The 19,671-nt window shown below is 43.6% G+C and overlaps 1 protein-coding gene across 5 annotated transcripts in view; it reads right to left on the bottom strand.

The window, feature by feature from the left end:
• The window catches only part of SMG6 (SMG6 nonsense mediated mRNA decay factor), a 291,344-nt gene that overhangs the window by 130,698 nt on the left and 140,975 nt on the right, over positions 1-19,671 (bottom strand). For 4 of the 5 annotated variants that reach the window (XM_007520393.3, XM_060204127.1, XM_060204129.1 and 1 more), the window contains 2 exons: positions 14,779-14,895; positions 12,445-12,613 (listed from right to left, as the gene is read on the bottom strand). In XM_007520393.3, coding sequence (XP_007520455.1) covers positions 12,445-12,613; positions 14,779-14,895 — 286 coding nt within the window. Of the gene's footprint in view, positions 1-64; positions 256-12,444; positions 12,614-14,778; positions 14,896-19,671 lie in introns of those variants that run through there. The other variant, XM_060204131.1, reaches the window with a different exon arrangement.

The raw sequence follows: 19,671 nt of genomic DNA on the forward strand, positions 1-19,671 counted from the left end.
CAATCTCTAAAAGCACTTGGTAAATTACTCCCTGAAAGGTTTTCCAGATGATCTCAAAACATACCTTTAGTCCTGAATGGATCGAATCTTCTAAGGTACTCTGGGTTCAGACAAGTCTATTTGTTTTATTCAAGTCTCAACTCACTTGTGTTTGGGGGAAGCTTCCAGTATCCATTAAAATTAGGGTGTACTCCTTGCTAAGCAGACACAAAGCTAGAGAATATGAAATTTTATCAAATGAGTTCACTATGACTCTCAGAATGGTGGCCAGTGAATCTCTCAAGAGCTGTGATATAAACAGCAAACAGGGATCAGTAGTTGTAGGGTGACTTCATAGCAAAAGCATACAGGACACACCAAGAAAGCAGATCCCTGATTGGAGTCTGAATACCAGATCCTAGCTTGGGACAGACCAGCAATGACTAGTTAGAGGTAAGGACTCAGAACCAAGATTCTCTCACTTCCCCACAGACATGCATTCACTTAGTCCACCAGGAAAGAAAAAAAAAAAAAAGAGTTAATTTACTTTTTATTGCCTCAGAATTCCAAGGTTTAATGTAGCTGTCAGTTTGAGTGTAGTGCAGCTGCTGGCCGATACAATGCAGCCCAGGCCAGCCCAGGTGACTGGGGAAACACATTTCACAGAAATGAACCAACACACACTCTTGGCTGGTTGTTTGGGATATATTGACTAGGGGAATCAGATTAACCCTTCAGGTAAGGGTCAGTTCTGCAAACAGCATTAGAAAAGCAGTTTTAGGGAGTAGGGCGGTAGTGCAGTAGGTTAAGCGCAGCTGGCACAAAGTGCAATGACCCACGTTAAGGATCCCGGTTCAAGCCCCCAGCTCCCCATCTGCAGAGGAGTCGCTTCACAAGCAGTGAAGCAGGTCTACAGGTGTCTATCTTTCTCTTTTCCTCTGTCTTCCCCTCCCCTCTCCATTTTCTATCTGTCCTATACAACAACGATGACATCAATGATAACTACAACAAAACAACAAGGGCAACAAAAGGGAATAAATAAATTTTAAAAAGAAAAGCAGTTTTAGTACGAGGAGCTAGGAAACCCTGGTCTAAAGTAGACAAGTCAATTTCTGTGTTTTTATAATTTTGGTATTGTCTCATACAAGATGCAACTACAATATGCTCTGAAAGATTAAGGTGTGACATATGTGAGGCATGTTATACTACAAGATTCTAACTCCTTCGTAGAACACAGAAAGAAAGGCAATGTGTCAGCTTTATAGGGAAGTGGTCAAGTGGGAACTTTTCCACATGTTCTATCTAGGGCGGGACCAAGGGAAGGAGTTAGTCTGGAAAGAGTGGAATGCTAAGGCCCAACCAGGGTTCAGGCTATCTGGTAAGTCTAAGGAGGACTGAGTCCTCACACACCCCTTCATATTTTTACTGGGAGAACAGACTGACTGGTGATTAATATCAAGTCCAATGACCCCATGTTACAAGCCTGCAGGGGCCTGTGGAGGTGGCTATTTCCTGTGTAATACCAGCTTGTTTAAACACTAACATTCAAACTCCACAGCTGCAGAACAAACCCGGAAAGAGTTGAGTGAGAAGAAGCCGTGCATTGTGTTTCAGAGCAACGGAAGATCAGAGAAGTAGTGCAGATGGGAAACGAGCTGGGTCTTTTGGTTCTTGTAGTGAGGAGCCCTGGAAATATAGCCAAGATGGCACAGAAACTAGGGACAAGGAAGCTGAAAAAGAGAAACCCCATGGACCACAGACACAAAACAGAAAAACAAAAGGACATCAAGAAGCATGCTCTTAAGATATGCAATATTGGGAATTGGGCGGTAGCACAGTGGGTTAAGCGCTCGTGGCGCAAAGCTCAAGGACCAGCATAAAGATCCCGGTTCGAGCCCCTGGTTCCCCACGTGCAGAGGAGTCACTTCACAAGTGGTGAAGCAGGTCTTCAGGTGTCTATCTTTCTCTCCCCCTCTTTCTTCCCCTCCTCTCTCCATTTCTCTCTGTCCTATCCAACAACGAACGATATCAACAACAATAATAACCACAACAAGGCTACAACAACAAGGGCAACAAACGAGGGGAAAAATGGTCTCCAGGAGCAGTGGATCCATGGTGCAGGCACCAAGCCCCAGCAATAACCCTGGAGACAAAATAGTAGTAGTAGTAATAATAATAATAATAATAATAATATAAAAAGATATGCAATATTCTCTTTTTAAAAACTGTTTGCTTATTGGCCATTATATTCTAGCCCCAAACTATCTAAAGATGATTCGAAGGACAAGATAAGACCAGTGTACCTTGAAGAATTCTTAATAGGAGGTAAGCAGCTAATAGCAGAAATGGATATGAGTCCAACAACTCGGAGTCAAAAGGATAACATCTGGTCTTAGCACAGCTTAGTAAACCCCTTGGAAAGTAAAGATAGCAGATGACATCTGTTTTCAGTGGGCTGGTTCAGGTATCTCAGTTCTAGGTAGCTCAAAAGGTACTGGACTGGGGCAGAGATGGGGGAAACTTATGTAGCTCATCTGGATATTTCAAAAGTTCCTGTGGATCTTTCAGATGTCACCATGATACAAGAGAAGACAAAAGTGTCAGAAATCACCGTTCTCAGAGTTAAGACATGGGCAACAAGAAATCACCCTCCAAGAATAACATCTGTTTACTAGGTGACAACTAAAGAATATAAAACTCATACAAATGATTACTTGTACCTTTCTAGTTTATACAAACAAGTCAAGCTGGGCCCTTAGGAGAGTACCCAGCTTAAATTAATACTTCCCAATAAAGCTAATCAAATTTTGAAGCTCAATCACCCAACATTATTCCAAGAACAAAAACTTCTCCATGTTCTAAGCAGTACAGCTGGAGTCCAATGGCCCACAACAGGTCACGATAACCTCATTCCAGGACTCTCAAGCACTGGAGCGCTCCTACAGAGCACTGTGCCTCTCTCACCCTCTATCTAGGTCAGTGCCTTAATTTCAGTACTCCTAAGCTACATTCATATATGTATAGCCTCTGTCACATCACCATGGTGTGTTATACTCATCAGCACTGTGTGTTTGGGAAAGATCAGCCCCCAAGGGACCTCAACATCTCCACAGTGTGAGGAGTCCTTGGCGGCCTCCTTGGTGCGGATTCTCACGGTTCCTGCCTCTCTAAAATTTTAGCTGTAACCACTCCAACACGTCTTCTTAGTTTAGCACATACTGGACCCAAATAACCTCAACCCAGAGCTGGAAAGTACTCTCCCTGGGGTCAGCTGCTGTACCCTGCAGGGGTCAGACTGCAGTCTTAGGCCAACACCCCTTCCTCTCACAAGTAGTCCTGTGGGAGGAGGTGGGAGGGGACAGAGGCTCCTGTCCTGGGAGAGATCACATGCCCCCAACCCCCCTAGCACTTGGAGGAAGAGGAACCCCCTGGTGCCAGGCTGTAGTGCTGACGCCCCAACTGCGAGCCAGGGAGACAGGGTGGGGAGCCAGGGTAGCAAAGGGGCTTCCCACAGTCACCACCACTTCCTTCAGGGAAGTGCTGATGGACTATTACTGAGTGACCTCCTAAAATGCCCTTTTGGAAAAGACGTATGAAATGTCCTTGAAGGGGTGCCGGACAGATTTAGGATTACTTCTTATTTCTGAGGACAAGTGAACTATCTTCATTTGGGGTGGGGGGTTAACTCTAAAATTTCTATCTCATCTACAAGGTCAACACATGTAGGCTCCCTGAGGAAATGAGTTTACTACATCCCTGTGTCTCCCTAAGTGACAGTACTTCACAGCGCTCCCTACAAACCTTACCCAGCATGCTCTGTAGAGTATGTAAGAAAAGCCATGGAAAAGCAGCAAGTCCAGGAATTTCTGGAGATTTTTTTCTTTTTCAGAAGAAAAAAAAAACAGCACTCCAATCCAGCAGTGTGATAAATGCATCCTAGCTACAATTAGGAAGATATATAGCATCAGAATGCGAAGGTCTGGGCAGCCTGGTGAAACGCGGGCTCTCCAGAGCCCCAGCTATGTTTCCCATTATGTAACCCTGGTCATGGGCAGACAGCCAGACTCCAAATGAAAAAGAGACTCTGGCTTGGCACTGGTTCTATTTTCCTATCCTCATTCGGGGTCAGCGCAGTGTCATACAGCTGCAGAGAAAGCTCTGGGGATTAAACCTGGGAAAGCCTCCAAGACCAGGACCTGGGTTCAAGTACCAGCTGAAAGCAATAAACCAACTGCCACAGCTGGGCTAGGTTTGGATGTTCTCAAAGTCCCCTGACTCTCTCACTTACTGAGAACTAGAGATCAAGATGAGGAAAGATTTGGCTTCAGCAGAGACTATGAAATGAGGTAGGTTGTCTCACTATCCCAGCCCTGCCAAAGGTCCTGAGATGCAAGGGGTCAGTATGCTTAGGCTCACGGAAGCCTGTTGCTCTGCTCCTGTCACCTGACATCCCTATCTTGTCTCATGCTCACTTGGTAAAATGGGAAGTAACTGTCTCTCCCTTCGAATAAGAAGTCTAGGGCTGAAACTGCTCCTTCCACCTCCCCCAAATTCTCAAAAGTAGATGATCCCTCTATATACTGTTATCTGTTCTAAACAGACTAAAGCATTTACATTGTCTTTACAGTGGCCCATGGCAACTTTCCACACCTTGCTGTAGTCTCTATACCAAATTCTCCTGGGGCACCACTCCAAACAGGTACAGAAGTCAACTTATTGCATGCTTACTCCAGCACACAAGCCTACTAAGTGCCACTGTGTGAAAAGGCACAATGGCCTTGAAATCCTATCCTTATCACTTTGCAGTGTCAATGATGTTGTCATCATTATCATAAATGTTCCGTAGTGCCCCAAGTGGCTACTGCCCAGAAAAAGTAGATTTGACCAGAAAGAAGAGGAATATAGGAAAAGAGAACCAAGAAGACTAATAATGAGCATTAGAAAAAAGAAGATTCTTTGAAGTGTTTTTTTAACTATACAAGGGAAGTGGGTAATAAAATGAAAGGTAGAGAAAGAATGAAAGGAACAAATTTAAGGGTCCAAATTTATGAGGGAGAAAATCTGGGATTTCTCTAGGAAAAGCAAACTGAAACACAGGCTATCTGGTCATCTTATCTCAGATCAATGAGGACTATGTCTTTTTAGAGAACAAATGTGGCAAAGATCAATAAGATTGTGCAGAGAGTCTTTAATAATGTGGAAGCCATTTCCTTCCTACCCGCTTGAGCACATTCCTATACCCTCCAAAATGAAGATTAGCATAAGAACCTTAAGAGTAAAAGAGGGATTGCTGTTCTAACATCTACAGAACCAGTTAAGTGTGCTATTTCCTATGGCCTTAAAAGATCAGTGGGTATAAGATACAACTTTGAAACCCAGAGAACCACTTGACATTGCCAATCTCTCAATCAGGGTATTTACTCAGTGTAAAAGAAATGGGAAAGAAGTAAAAAACAAAAACAAAAAACAAACAAAAAAATTCCAGTGCTTAAATCTGAAGGTTATGAGGTGAGAAGTGGTCAGTCATGTCTCATAGTGGCATCAGCCTACAAACCACAACAGAGTCTGTTCTTCATGCCTAAAGAGACATTCTGCATTCCAGAGACAACCAGCTTCTAATCCTGAATGCAGAGAAAGTCAGCACAGAAAAGGAACTTATTCTCTACCATGCTGATTTTACTAGCCTAGATTCATTGGAGTAAATGATGCTCCAAACTACCAGAACTTGTTTTCTGGATGATCAGATTTGATCTATTATTTGATCAGATTTGCTCTCCCTGTGAAGGGAAGTTTGAAAAGACTAAGCATGTTTTGATTCAAGTGCCCCAACCCCCCTGCCTCTCTGTAGCCTAGGAGGTGAAGCCCAGCTGGGATGGGATGGCTGTAGCTTGAACCACGTGCCCAGCTGCAGACTGAGCCCTTGCCCAAAGATGGGCAGCAGCTCTCATAAGCCGGCAACGGGCCATTTACTGGAGCATCCAAAGAGAAAACAGACTCAGCACCTCAAGCAAATGAAGCCCAGCACTTCCTGTGTGAGCTTTCCATTTCCTCAGCCAAACAAAAGCCAAAGGGAGTGAGAAACAGAGGAGGGATGAGGGGAGGCAGGCTGCAGATGGCCCAGGAAATGGGAGAACAGGGGCTGGATGGACTGTATGTGGCCTGTGGCTGGGAGGTGAGGTGACCCAAGGGAAGGCTGTAGCACTAGGGACAGATGGTCTACATCCCTAGATCCTTGTGCTTTGTGCCACATGCGCTTAACCAGCTGTGCTACCACCCGACTCCCTAGATCCTTAAGAGGAAGGAGTTATGCTCTGTGATGCCTGCATATGCTCAGAAGCAGTGGCTTCACAGACTTGGAGAGCTGAACTTTTTCTTTCCAAAACTGCAGATTGCCTACTTGGTTTTATAGATGAATGGTCTGAACATTTTCAGGCTGTATGAAAATGTGTCTACTCTTTGGGAAGACAACTGAGAAACCTCTACACCCTGTATGTCAGATTCATCAGCTGCCCAACTCAGGCTCAGCAGGCTTCCGTCTAGAGTGCATTTTAGAAATCTAAATGGGATCCCAGTAAGAATGCAAAGAACTGTTTGATGCTCCAAACATCACTCACACAGTTACAGAGGAAGAGACAGAGGGCTCAATAGTGGAGTGGTGCTTCTTGGGGTGAGGAACAAAGAAGAAATCCGAGGAAGGAAATCAGGGGAAAAGTCAGACTACACACTCAACACAGAGTGGTCAATAACTCTGGCCAGAAATCTTTGCTAAGCCTTTCCTCTATGGGTCACCCATGAATCCAGGACAGGAATTCAGGAGACTTACTTGGATCAGCCCTCAGCCCAGAGAAGCACCCCTCACTCTCTAGAAGTGCTGTCAGCTCCAAGATCTTCCCTCTCCCAGATAAGGTCACTGGAGAAGGATGATGAGATACTGGGCATGGGTGCCTGTTCCCAAATACACACATTTATACACAACACAGAACTGGAAGGAGCTCTGAGTGTACTACATTTGCTAAGAGACAATAATACAGAAGATGAGGGTAAGGGGAAAGAAGTAAAGGAGAGGGACATGGATAGTCAACAGAGTTTGACCAGAGATGACAGGTGTCTACAGGATCAGACATTAAGATACTAGTGTATAAACAGAAAATATACCCGGACAAGGACATTAACACAGAGAAGAATGGGACCCATTCTACATTTCTGTATGGGTTAGATAATGAATATTTGAGGGTTTGCAATTCAATTGGTCTATGTCACAACTATTCACCTTTGATATTACAGTGTGAAAGCAGCCATAGATAAAGTTCAAATAGGAAAGTGTCCAGGGTATTCCAGTACACTGCTGTGAGCCCCGAAATGTGATTTTTGTATAATTTTTACAAGTCATAAAATATTCTTTTGGGGGTCAGGCAGTAGCATAGCGAGTTAAGCGCAAGGACCTGTGTATGGATCCCAGTTTGAGCCCTTGGCTCCCCACCTGCAGGGGGGTTGTTTCACAAACGGTGAAGCAGGTCTGCAGGTGTCTACCTTTCTCTCCCCTCTCTGTCTTCCCCTCCTCTCTCCACTTCTCTCTGTCCTATCCAGCAATGATATCAATAACAACAATAATAACTACAACAACAATAAAACAAGGGCAACAAAAGGAAAAACAAATTAAAAAAAAAATCAGATTCAATCCCCTGCACCACCATAAGCCAGAGCTGAGCAGTGCTCTGGTAATAAAATAAAAATAAAATAAAATAAAATAAAATAAAATTCTTTTGATTTTTTATTTATTTTTTTTTACCAGAGCACTGCTCAGCTCTATCTTATGGTGGTACCAGGGATTGAACCTGGGACTTTGGAGCCTCAGGCACAAGAGTGTCTTTGCATAACCATTATGCTATCTATCCCCGCCTTCTTTTGATCTTTTTAACCAATGTTAAATGTTTGAGGCCAAGGTTATAGTTTGCTAACCCTTGATACAGACTCACATAAACAGCAGAGACAGAGAACTAGAGGTGAGCAAAGAGACAGAGCAGGCAGGCAGGCAGGGACAAGTCAGAACAGTTCATAGGTGAGGCAATACGTGAAGCAGGCAGGGAGACAAAGGAGAGGCAGGCAGAGACAGGGAACACCAGCAGACACACACCTAGAGAAATTCCCCCTTTCAACAGACAGACCCAGAGTCTATCAACACAGAGTCACAATCACAGGTACACAGGGACATGGGTACTCCTGGATATGGACACTGAGGACCAATGTACAAACACTCCCAGTAAACACAGTTATATCTGGAGAAACACAGACAGGAACAAAGCAGACACTGATCCAGAATCAGACAGACAGGAATATGGACACAGAGATACAAACACATTGAAAATGATGTCCTGGGGTCTGGGTGGTGCTGTACCTGGAGGAGCACACACATTACCATGCACAAAGACAAGGGCTCAAGGCCCTGTTCTCTACCTGCAGGAGAGATGCTTCATAAGTGGTGAAGCAGGTCTCAGGGTGTCTCTCATTCTCTCTCCTTCTCTATCTCCCTTCTCCCCTCTCAATTTCTCTGTCCTATCAGATAGAATAGAAAAGAAAGGAAAAGAAAAAAACAGCTGTCAAGATAAACAAATCCATAGTGCCAGCATCAAGCCCCAGCAACCCTGGTGGCAAATGAAGTCCAAAAACAACCTCTCTTGGAGACACATGAACACTGCAACAGACCCACATAGCATACATATATGAACACAGCCATAGCACACTTTATAAATGGCTAAGATACATAAAGATATGGGAAGATATCATTTCCAGCCAGATATACACAGTGTCTAAATCGCACTTAGACACAGATGTAGGCACTCAGATATAAGCAGCATAAGTAGCAGCAGGTGAGAGCCTGTAAGGGATATGGAGCTAAAATAAAAGTGAGAGAAAGAGAATCTTTCAAAAACTTCAATTCAAGGGCAGCAGCAAAAATAGCCTTTTTAAAAATATATATTTATGTCATGGGCCCACCAAAATATAGCTAAAATAGACTTCCTCACTTCTTCCAACATGAAGACCCCAAATCTTATCTGCTATAGTTTTACCTTTAGGTTCCTGATTATTATTATTTTTTAATATTTCTTTTTTTCTTTTAAACGTTATTTTTTCCCTTTTGTTGCCCTTGTTATCATCATTGTTGTTATTACTGTTGTTATTATTGCTGTCGTTGTTGGATAGGACAGAGAGAAATGGAGAGAGGAGGGGAAGACAGAGAAGGGAGAGAAAGACACCTGCAGACCTGCTTCACCACCTGTGAAGGGACCCCTCTGCAGGTGGGGAGCCGGGGGCTTGAACCGGGATCCTTGTGCTGGTCCCTGCACTTCGCGCCATGTGTGTTTAACCTGCTGCGCCACTGCCTGGCTCCCAGGTTCCTGATTATTAAACTGTTTGTTCTGCTTTGTATCTTAAAGCTTTTTAGCCACCAAGTTGCAGATGATTCCATGACACCAACCCGACTTCCCTGGGCAGATGACCATACCAATGTGTCCTGGAACCCCACCTCTCCAGAGCCCTACCCCATTAGGGAAAGACAGAAACAGGCTGGGGATATGGATTGACCTGTCAACACCCATATCCAGCAGAGAAGCAATTACAAAAATCAGACCTCCCACCTTCTGCACCCCATAAAGATCTCTGGTCCATATTCCTAGAGGGATAAAGAATAGGGAGCTTCCAATGGAGGGGATGGGATACGGAACTCTGGTAGTGGGAAATGTATGGAATTGTTCCCCTTATCCCACAATCTTGTTAATCATTATTAAATCACTAATGCAATAAAATTTATATATATATATCTTATTGGATAGAGATAGAAATTGAGACGGGAAGAAAAGGTAGAGAGAGAGAGAGAGGGAAAGAGACAGGTGGCTCTGCTTTCCCCCGACAGATGGGGACCAGGGTCTTGAGCCTAGGTCCTCACACATTATAATGTGTCCTTAAGCAGGTATGTCAATGCCTGGCCTCCGGTAGTCTTTACAGCCAAGTCAGACACCATATATACACTAATGTGAACATAAGCACGTATATAGGCCTGCAGATAGTGTGAAAACAACATACTACTGAATTGAACACATTTCACCCCCTGAACAATACGGATCTGAAATGTGCAAGTTTCATTATGTATTTCTTTTCTTTCTTTTTTTGTTGCCCTTGTTATTTATTATTGTTGTTATTACTGTTGTTGTTATTGATGTTGTCATTGTTAGATATGACAGAGAGAAATGGAGAGAGGAGGGGAAGATAGAGAGGGGGAGAGAAATACACCTGCAGACCTGCTTCACCACCTGTGAAGCAACTCCTGGAACCGGGATCCTTATGCCAGTCCTTGCGCTTTGCGCCACATGCACTTAACCTGCTTTGCTGCCACCTGACTCCCTCATTATGCATTTCTCTCCACATCTCCACATTAAGGCTTCAACCAACTGTGGAAGTTGCATTCACGGGTATGGACACGAAATTCTGAAAGGCTGACTGTGGGAAAATTTAGCATCTAAGGATTTAGATGCCCACAAAGGGAATAAAGCAGTTAAGTTTCTGGGGAGTCAAAAGTGATATGTTGAGGCTTGGGAGAGAGCATAAATGCTATGCAAAAATCTTTCATTCCAAAGTTCCAGGTTCAATCCCTGGCACCACCATTATTAAGTCAGAGCTGAACAGTGCTCTATTTAAAAAAAATAAAAATAAAAAGGAGGGGGTGGGGTGGGGGGAGCCAGATGGCACCATGCCTGGTAGAGAGCAGCACATATTATAATGGTCAAGGACCTGGGTTCAAGCCCCCCAGTTTCCATGTGAAGAACTTCACAAATGGTAAAGCAGTGCTGCAGGTATTTTCCCTCTCTTTATCCCACTCTATCTCCCCCTTTCCTCTCAATTTTACTGTCTCTATCCAAAATAAAGACATAAATATTTAAAGAAAAAAAGATTATATGCAGATTTTTTCCACCAGAGTTATTGCTGGGGTTCCATGCCTGCATGACTCTACCACTCGCAGTGGCCACTTTTTGATAGAGGGTAAGAGACACGGAGAGGAGAGACACCTGCACCACTGCTCCCCTGCTAGTGGAACTTCCCCCTTGCAGGTAGGGATCAGGGGCTTTAAGCCAGTTCCTTATGTGTGGTAATGTGTGTACTCTACCAGGTGAGCTACACCCAGCCCATAACTGCAGATTTTCAGCTGCTCAGAGAAATCCATGTTCCTAACTCCCATGCTATTCAAATGTACACTGTGTGTCTGATGAGGAAGTAGGGAATGAAGCAGATGGAAGACAGAGGTACCTGCGTTTATTCAACATTTCCCACATACAGTCAACAACAGCCTAAGAGGAAGATAAGGAGACGAGCAGCAGCACGTTATGCCTGAAAGGTGTGTGGGATAAAGTAGAAGTGAGAGAAAGAGTCTCTCCCAGACCTAGACTCAGGGGCTGGGTGGTGGCGCGCCTAGTTAACACACATATTACAAACCCAGACTCAACGGCAGCTGCAGAGTCAGTGAGTATTAACAAAGTGAAGTTAAGAATCAGACGACATCATCGGGCGTGTTCAAGGTGGTATGGCCGTAGACGAAAGTGAAGTAAGAATCACAGCAAAATCAAGGACAAAAAGAAAAAGAAAACAAGCAAGAGAAGCCCACAGCACACGGGGGGCGGGCGGTGGCGCAGCGGGTTAAGCGCACGTGGCGCTAAGCGCAAGGACCAACGTAAAGATCCCGGTTCGAGCCCCCGGCTCCCCACCTGCAGGGGAGTCGCTTCACAGGCGGTGAAGCAGGTCTGCAGGTGTCTATCTTTCTCTCCTCCTCTCTGTCTTCCCCTCCTCTCTCCATTTCTCTCTGTCCTATCCAACAACGAATGACATCAACAATAACAATAATAACCACACAAGGCTACAACAACAAGGGCAACCAAAGGGGGGGGAAAATGGCCTCCAGGAGCGGTGGATTCATGGTCCAGACACTGAGCCCCAGCAATAACCCTGGAGGCAAATAATAATACTAATAATAATAAATTAAAAGAAAAAACATACAGTGCAGAGGCTGAGTGGTGGTGCACCTGGCTGAGCGCAGATGTTGCAATGTACAAGGATCTAGGTTCGAGCCCTCAGTGCCCACGTGCAGGAGGAAAGCTTTGCAAGTGGTGAAGCAGGGTTGTAGGTGTCTCTCTCCCTATCTCCCCCACCCTTCTTGATATCTGTCTCTATCCAATAAATAAAGGTAACTAAAAATATATATATAAAACAGTGCAAGCTATAATATAGGAGAAAAAGATAAAAGATAATAGTAGGCAGAAGGATAGGTAAAAATAACCTAAGACAGGAAACCAGGGGACAAGGAAAGTATTCAAGGATGAGAAAAACCAGAGTTAAAATGATAGTGTGGGTGAGAGGGAACAAAGGAGTAGGCAATGGCCAGCAGTGCTAAAGGGATGACCATTCTACAAACTGACTCACTGTGAGGGCAGATCCAGAGATGTAGGTGGAGGATTCCAGGTATCTGGGTAGCCAAGCATCCAGTCGGACCAGACTTTCACACTGGGGAGCAGTTCCTTCAGGTCTGGGACAAAGGACGACACCTTGATGTCATCTTGGTCATCCTCATCCTCGGGAGAGGACAGCTGAGCTGCAGAGGCAAAGGGTGAGAGCTGGGCCTATGTCTGCTGTGGCCCCCGTGTGAGGCGTGGGATGCTGGGACGGCAGCAAGCTCTTAGGGAAGGGAGACCAAGTCCACAGGAAAGCTGGGCCCAGAAGCGAAGGACAAGTGCCAGCACCTAAGAGGATTCTGAAAAGTAGGACAAAGAGAGAACCAGTGCACTGGGTTTGCCCCTGCAGACAGCTGTTTCTGCTTCACCTGTGGCCTGGCTGGAGTTGTTACTCTGGATTCTAGCCCACCCTTTAGTTTTCCTTCAGCACAGTAATGAGATAGTACCAGAGTTCCTGCCAAAGCTGCAGAATCTAAAATTGATCATGAAGAAATTGTGGGGCATTCTACAAAATAAATGACCTGTACTCTTCAAGAATACCAAGGTCAGGAAGAAAAAAAGTAAGATTTAAGAAGCCATTCTAGATGAAAGGAGACTAAAGAGACATGATATCTTAATGCAATATATGGAGCCAAGTGAAGGCTGAGCAGGTAAAGTGTAAAGCTTATTGTGTGTGAGACACTGGGTTTGATGCTCAGCACCACATGGAGGAAACACTATGGATGGTACAACGGGAACTCCAAGGATGGTGGGACTTTGGTGTCTCTCCCTCTCTCCCCCCCTCCGCCTCTCCCACTCTCTCTCCCCCCCTTTCCCTCTCCTGTCTCTCTTATAAACAAACAAATAAATAAATGTAGTGTGTTTCTGGTCTGGATCCTAGACAGAAAGAGAGAGAGAAAGAGAGTTTTGATACTTGGTACAAACTGAGTGAGGTCTGTAGATTCAATAACAATACTATGTCAATGCTACTTTCCTGATTTTGAAAACTGCACTATCACGTATCATGTACTTGCTATTAGGAAGTACTCAGTCAAATATCTGAGGGTAAAAGGCTACTGTGCCCACAACTTAGAATCAAATAGTTCAGCAGGAAAACATTAGTGAGCACATGTGTGTATCTATATATATGTGTATTTGTATGTATACATACATATATATGTGCTAGAAAGAGAGATAATTTAAAGCAAATATGGCAAGAGGTTAACAGTCAAGAGTCTGGCAACCTGGGAAATAAATAGCTTAGCTGGAAGAGCACAATAATTGCTTGCCTGGGACTCCTGGTTTAGCCTCCTCTATCTATGTGCCCAAGTACTGATCTAATTTTTCTCTCTCATATGAAACAAATAAAAATATTTTTTAAAAAAGATTAAAGAGCCTGGATGAAGGATACATAAGAGTTCTTGTCATTCTTGCAACTTTTGTATTAATTTGAAACAATTGTCTTGAAATCAAAAGTACTTCTCACTCTCAAAAAAAGCCCCAGCAGCTGAAGTCATGTGGCAAAGGGGCCTTACTATTCACCAGTACTGAGCCAGGAGCTGAAAACCTTTAGCCCTACCTGACACTTCTCAACAATCAGGCTTGGAATTTATTTATTTATTTATTATTTATAAAAAGGAAACATTGACAAAACCATAGGATAAGAGGGGTACAGCTTCGCACAATTCCCACCACCAGACCTCCATATACCAACCCCTCCCCTGATAGCTTTCCTACTCTTTAACCCTCTGGGAGTATGGACCCAAGATCTTTGTGGGATGCGGAAGGTTTAAGGTCTGGCTTCTGTAACAGCTTCCCCGCTAAACATGGGCGTTGACAGGTCGATCCATACTCCCAGAGGCTTGGAACTCTAAGGGCAGCCTTAAAGGATGTGGCCCATAGCTTACTTAAAGGGTTAAAAACAACCCTTGCTCCAGCCATTGAGGCTCCAAAGTGATTGATATACAGTAGCCACCAAATAACAGACAAAAGGACAGAGAGCAAGAACCAAAACATCAATATAAACAAAGAGGGAAACTCACTTTTCTGATTTTTAAAGTTGCAGTTCATAGGCTCAATGGAAATCCTAACTACTGGAGGGAAAAGAGAAGGAATAGTCCTACAAGGAGGAAAGAGGGCAACAGAGGTCATCAGACTGCAAAATGAAGTGGAATTTCTGAGGTGGGCAGAAAGCAAGAGGGAAAACTGGGAAGAGGTAGAATAGAGGGAAAAGACACTGTGAAAGCAGTTTGGAATTCTGAAGCTTGTCTGGACAGGGCTCGGGCAGCTAGAAACCCACCAGTGAGGGGACCCCTCATGAGCTTACCTTTGGCAGACTCCTTAAGTAAGTAGGTGCAGCGGCGCACCAGGAGAGAAAACATGGCCAAGCCCAGGGCTGCAGCTTGTTCCTGGATCACAGAGCGACACTCTTCAGAGAAGCAGTCTAAGGATGGACAAGCAGAACTCCATCAGTAGCCTGGACGCCAAGGGCCACTCTTCCCTACGTTACTAGGACATGTTTCTAAAAGACCAGTGGTTACTATATGCCTTCTCGCAAAGCCAGTTGTAAGCATATATAGAATGTACATAAAGCACTCACCACTATGAGTACCATATAGGTAAGCAACCAATAGTGTCATTACAGAGACTTCTTTTTTTTTTTTTTTTTTTTGCCTCCAGGGTTATTTCTGGGACTTGGTGCCTGCACAATGAATCCACTGCTCCTGGAGGTCACCCCCCTCCCCTTTTGTTGCCCTTGTTGTTGTAGCCTTATTGTGGTTATCATTGTTGTTGATGTCGTTCGCTGTTGTATAGGACAGACAGAAATGGAGAGAGATGGGGAAGACAGAGAAGGAGAGAGAAAGATAGACACCTGCAGACCTGCTTCACTGCCCATGAAGCAACTCCCCTGCAGGTGGGGAGCTGGAGGCTCAAACTGAGATCCTTATGCTGGTCCTTGCACTTTGCACCAAGTATGCTTAGTCCACTGCGTTACCGCCCGACCCCTACAGAGACTTCTTATGTCGATTCTGCATTGCATTAACTTTACATCACCTCCCCAACACCAGTTAACCCCACAGTGAGTAGTGTGAGACAGAGCAGGAGTCTCTCTACTTTTAGCTGACTGCTGGTAATGTGCAACTATGGTAACAAAAAGTTAAATCTAATTAATTCAGTCTCTCTAATATATAGACAGCAGGAGTTCAGTACTCAGTTAAGATCAGAGAAATACAAATTTGCAAGCTATCTTCTTGAATTCACCAACTTTGGCTCTAACCTTACTTCCTATGGTCCTCTTCCCAAGAATATGTATGACACATACAAATCATGAATTTTCAATGAATGGGTTAATTTTACATAAAACCTTGACTGGCACACAACAAGCACTTAATTCTTGTTAGCTTTCATTTTGATAAATTCATTCAGCAAGGGCTAGAGAATAATTCTGTTTCCCAGTACTAGCTAGCACTTACTCCCATTCATTGTCTTAGTCTCCACGACTTCTAGCTATTGGTCAGGGAAGAGTCACCTTGGTGGCCAGAGATTTTTTTTTTTTTTTTGGAAGAGCTATATATACATCCCCAAATGCTGCCTGAACTTACTCCTTGTAGGCTTCTCTCTGATAGTCACTTTATTCAGACTATAGAGGAACTGGTGACAACAGAGAGCAGTAGTCTAGCCTACAACTTCACAAGAGGGACCTCCTCTATAGAAAGAAGATGGAATCAGGTGGCAGCCTCACTCTGGCAGCCGCTAATCTATTATCTGTTTAATCCAGAGAACTCTAAGAACCTCCACATTTTAAGAAGAAGAAAAGAAATGTAGCCACATGTCTGATCTCTATCCCTAACATCCCTGAATTTTAACCTCAACAGTAAAGAGTCCTTTCTCCTCACTGACACTAGTTTGTCAGCGGAGGCCTAACTGAAGTCTTTATAAAATGCTACACAACTGACTTCGGGAGGCGGGATTACAGAGTAGCAGCAGCTGCATCTCTCTCCTTTCCCGGTCAACTAGGACTATCAGAGGAAACCACCTGGGACCGCAACAAGATAGGACTAGAGCTACTTCACAAAACCACCAAATCACCAGAGCATCCAGAGACCACAACTCTGCCCAGACCTCCAGCTTAACCCAGTTGAGAAACTTCTCTAAACAAGGAATATCAAAGACCACCTGAGACTGCAAAACAAGACGAGACTGGGACTACTTGGGAACTCACCAAGTCACCAGTGAGTGAAAACACATGTGGCTCATGGACAGAGACGAGCCTAAGAAGAGACTCCTGGGGCTAAAGCCCGTATCTACTCATGAGCGCTGGTAAAAGTCGGGCAATCAGTTGAGGAGCCACCTCCAGTCTGTTTTACCAACAAAAAGACTGCTGAAGGGAAGAGAGGACTCCCCTAAGACTCACCAAATGCAACTGTGAGTCTTCAATGCTACTGCCCTCAGAGGGTGGATCAGCAAGGGAGAAGGGGCCCTGTGCTGACATGGGGGGAGGGGGGTAGAACTGACCAGGAAACTTAGGAGATCTACACCCCAGCAGTCTAGAAGTGGGGCTGTATAGTGGGAGCCTTTCCACATTGTTCTCCTAATGAGAACATGGTGAATAATTGCCTCAGAACCTACAGACTATAAATGAGACTGGTTTAGACATTCATAGGGCCCAGCAGTACTGCCTGGCTTGGCAGAGAAGCTGAATTGAGCCCGGAGCTTTGGATCCTTGGGGTGTGGGAGCACTCTTTGCATAACCACTGTGCTATCTCTCCCCTACCCTTTATCTCTTGGTCAGGAGTGAGTGATTATGCTAAAAAAACAAACAAACAAAAAAACACCAATTATAGGTAAAAAAAAACAACCCAGGCTACCATAGCCTACAGAGAAGAAAAAAAACAAAAGAGGCTTTAACAGCCACTGTGCTTCAACCAAGGGATTGAGATAACATTGAAACAACCGTTAATTTCCATAACTGTGAACTCTTTAAGTACCTTACTTAGACACAAGTCAATCCAGGCTAAGAGTGATCAGTGTATTGAGAGAAGGACCTCATAACACACTATAATAATGGTTAAGTCAAGGGGAAACACTGGAGAAATGAACCAGGACAAAAGTCCCCCAAAGGTAGAAGCACAGAAGAATGAGATCAACATCCAAATGCTAGCTGAGGAATTAGTCACAGACTAATTGAGGAAAGAGTCTGAAAGAATTGTCATCAGAGTGGTCTGGGAGGTGGCGCAGTGGTAAAGCTTTGGACTCTCGAGCATGAGGTCATGAGTTGGATCCCCGGCAGTACATGTGCCAGAGTGATGTCTGGTTCTTTCTCCTCCTTTCTCATAAATAAATAAAACCTTAAAAAAAAAAAAAAAGAAGAAGAACTGTCATCATCAGAAATGCAGAAACAACAAATGAGACTCTGAAAGAAAATACTATCTCCAGGTAATTAGAGAGCTGAAAGCTGAACTAGCTGAACAAGCTAATACAGTGTCAGAACAGGGTAACAAAATAGCTAAGCTACAGAAAACAACAGAGGGGAGAGAGAATAGAATAAATGAGGCAGAAGACAAAATTAGCAAGATTGAGGACAAATTAGAAAAAACTAAGAAAGAAGTAAGAGATCTCAAAAAGAGATTAAGAGATACTGAAAACAATAACAGAGACATATGGGATGACTTCAAAAGAAATAATATACACATGTGCCGAAATAGCTTGGTTGGGAGAGCGTTAGACTGAAGAAATAATATACACATTATAGGTTTACCAGAAGAAGAAGAAAGAGAGGGAGGGGAATAAAGCATTCTACAGGACATAATAGATGAGAACTTCCCTAGTCTAGACAACATAAAAGACATATAGGTTCTGCAAAGCGCAAGGACCAGCGTGAAGATCCTGGTTCAAGTCCCCAGCTCCCCACCTGCAGAGGAGTCACTTCACAGGCGACTGTCTTTCTCTCCCCCTCTGTCTTCTCCTCTCTCCATTTCTCTCTGCCCTATCCAATGACAACATCAACAGCAATAATAACTACAATAACAATAAAACAAGGGCAACAAAAAGGAAATAAATAAATAAATATTAAAAAAAAGACAAAGGTTCAAGAAGCCCAGAGGGTCCCAAACAGAATTAACCCAGACTTAAAGACACCAAGACACATCATATTTAGAATGAAAAGGAATAAGGATAAAGAAAGGATCCTGAAGGCTGCAAGAGAAAAACAAAGAGTCATTTACAATGGAATAAAGACCCACTTACAGTGGAAAACCCATAAGATTAGCAGCAGACTTCTCCACACAAACAATACAGGCCAGAAGAGAATGGCAAGATATCTGTCAAGTGCTCAATGGGAAAGGCTTTCAACCAAGACTACTGTATCCTACTAGACTGTCATTCAGACTAGATGGAAACATAAAAACCTTCTCAGACAAGCAACAGTTGAAAGAATCAACTATCACCAAGCCTGCTCTGAAAGAAGTTCTGAAAGGTCTCCTCTAAATAGACCACCATAAACATGCCATATATCTCAGAACACTCTAAAAAAATCTACAAAAATGGTGTTAAAATATCTTCAATCTATAATATCAATAAATGTCAATGGCCTGAATTCACCTATTAAAAGGCACAGAGTAGGATGATGGATCAGAAAATACAACCGAAACATGTTGTCTACAGGAATTCCACCTAACTCAACAAGACAAACACAGACTCAAAGTGAAAGGATGGAAAACTACCATACAAGCCAATGGACCACAAAAAAATGGGCAGGAACAGCTATTCTTATATCTGACACAATAAACCTTAAAATAAATAAAATTTAAAAAGATAGGGATGGATATTACTTAGTGTTCAGAGGATCAACCAACCAAGAGGACTTAATGATTATCAACATCTATGCACCCAAGGAGAGACCATCTAAATACATCAAACATCTACTGAAAGAGCTACAACAACATAGTAACAGCAACACAGTAACAGTGGGGAACTTCAACACCCCACTCTCTCAACTTGACAGATCATCCAGACAGAAAATCAATAAAGAAACAAAGGAGCTAAATGAAGAGAGAGATAAACTACAACTATTGGACATTTTCAGAGTAAAAATGATGATTTTGCCATTTTCAACCCATCTTGGATGGAGCTTGAAGAAATCACGTTAAGTGAAATAAGTCAGAAACCAAAGGATGAATATGGGATCATCTCACTCACAGGCAGAAGTTGAAAAACCAGA

Source organism: Erinaceus europaeus, chromosome 12 (genome assembly GCF_950295315.1).
Source record: "Erinaceus europaeus chromosome 12, mEriEur2.1, whole genome shotgun sequence".
Lineage (NCBI taxonomy): Eukaryota > Metazoa > Chordata > Mammalia > Eulipotyphla > Erinaceidae > Erinaceus > Erinaceus europaeus.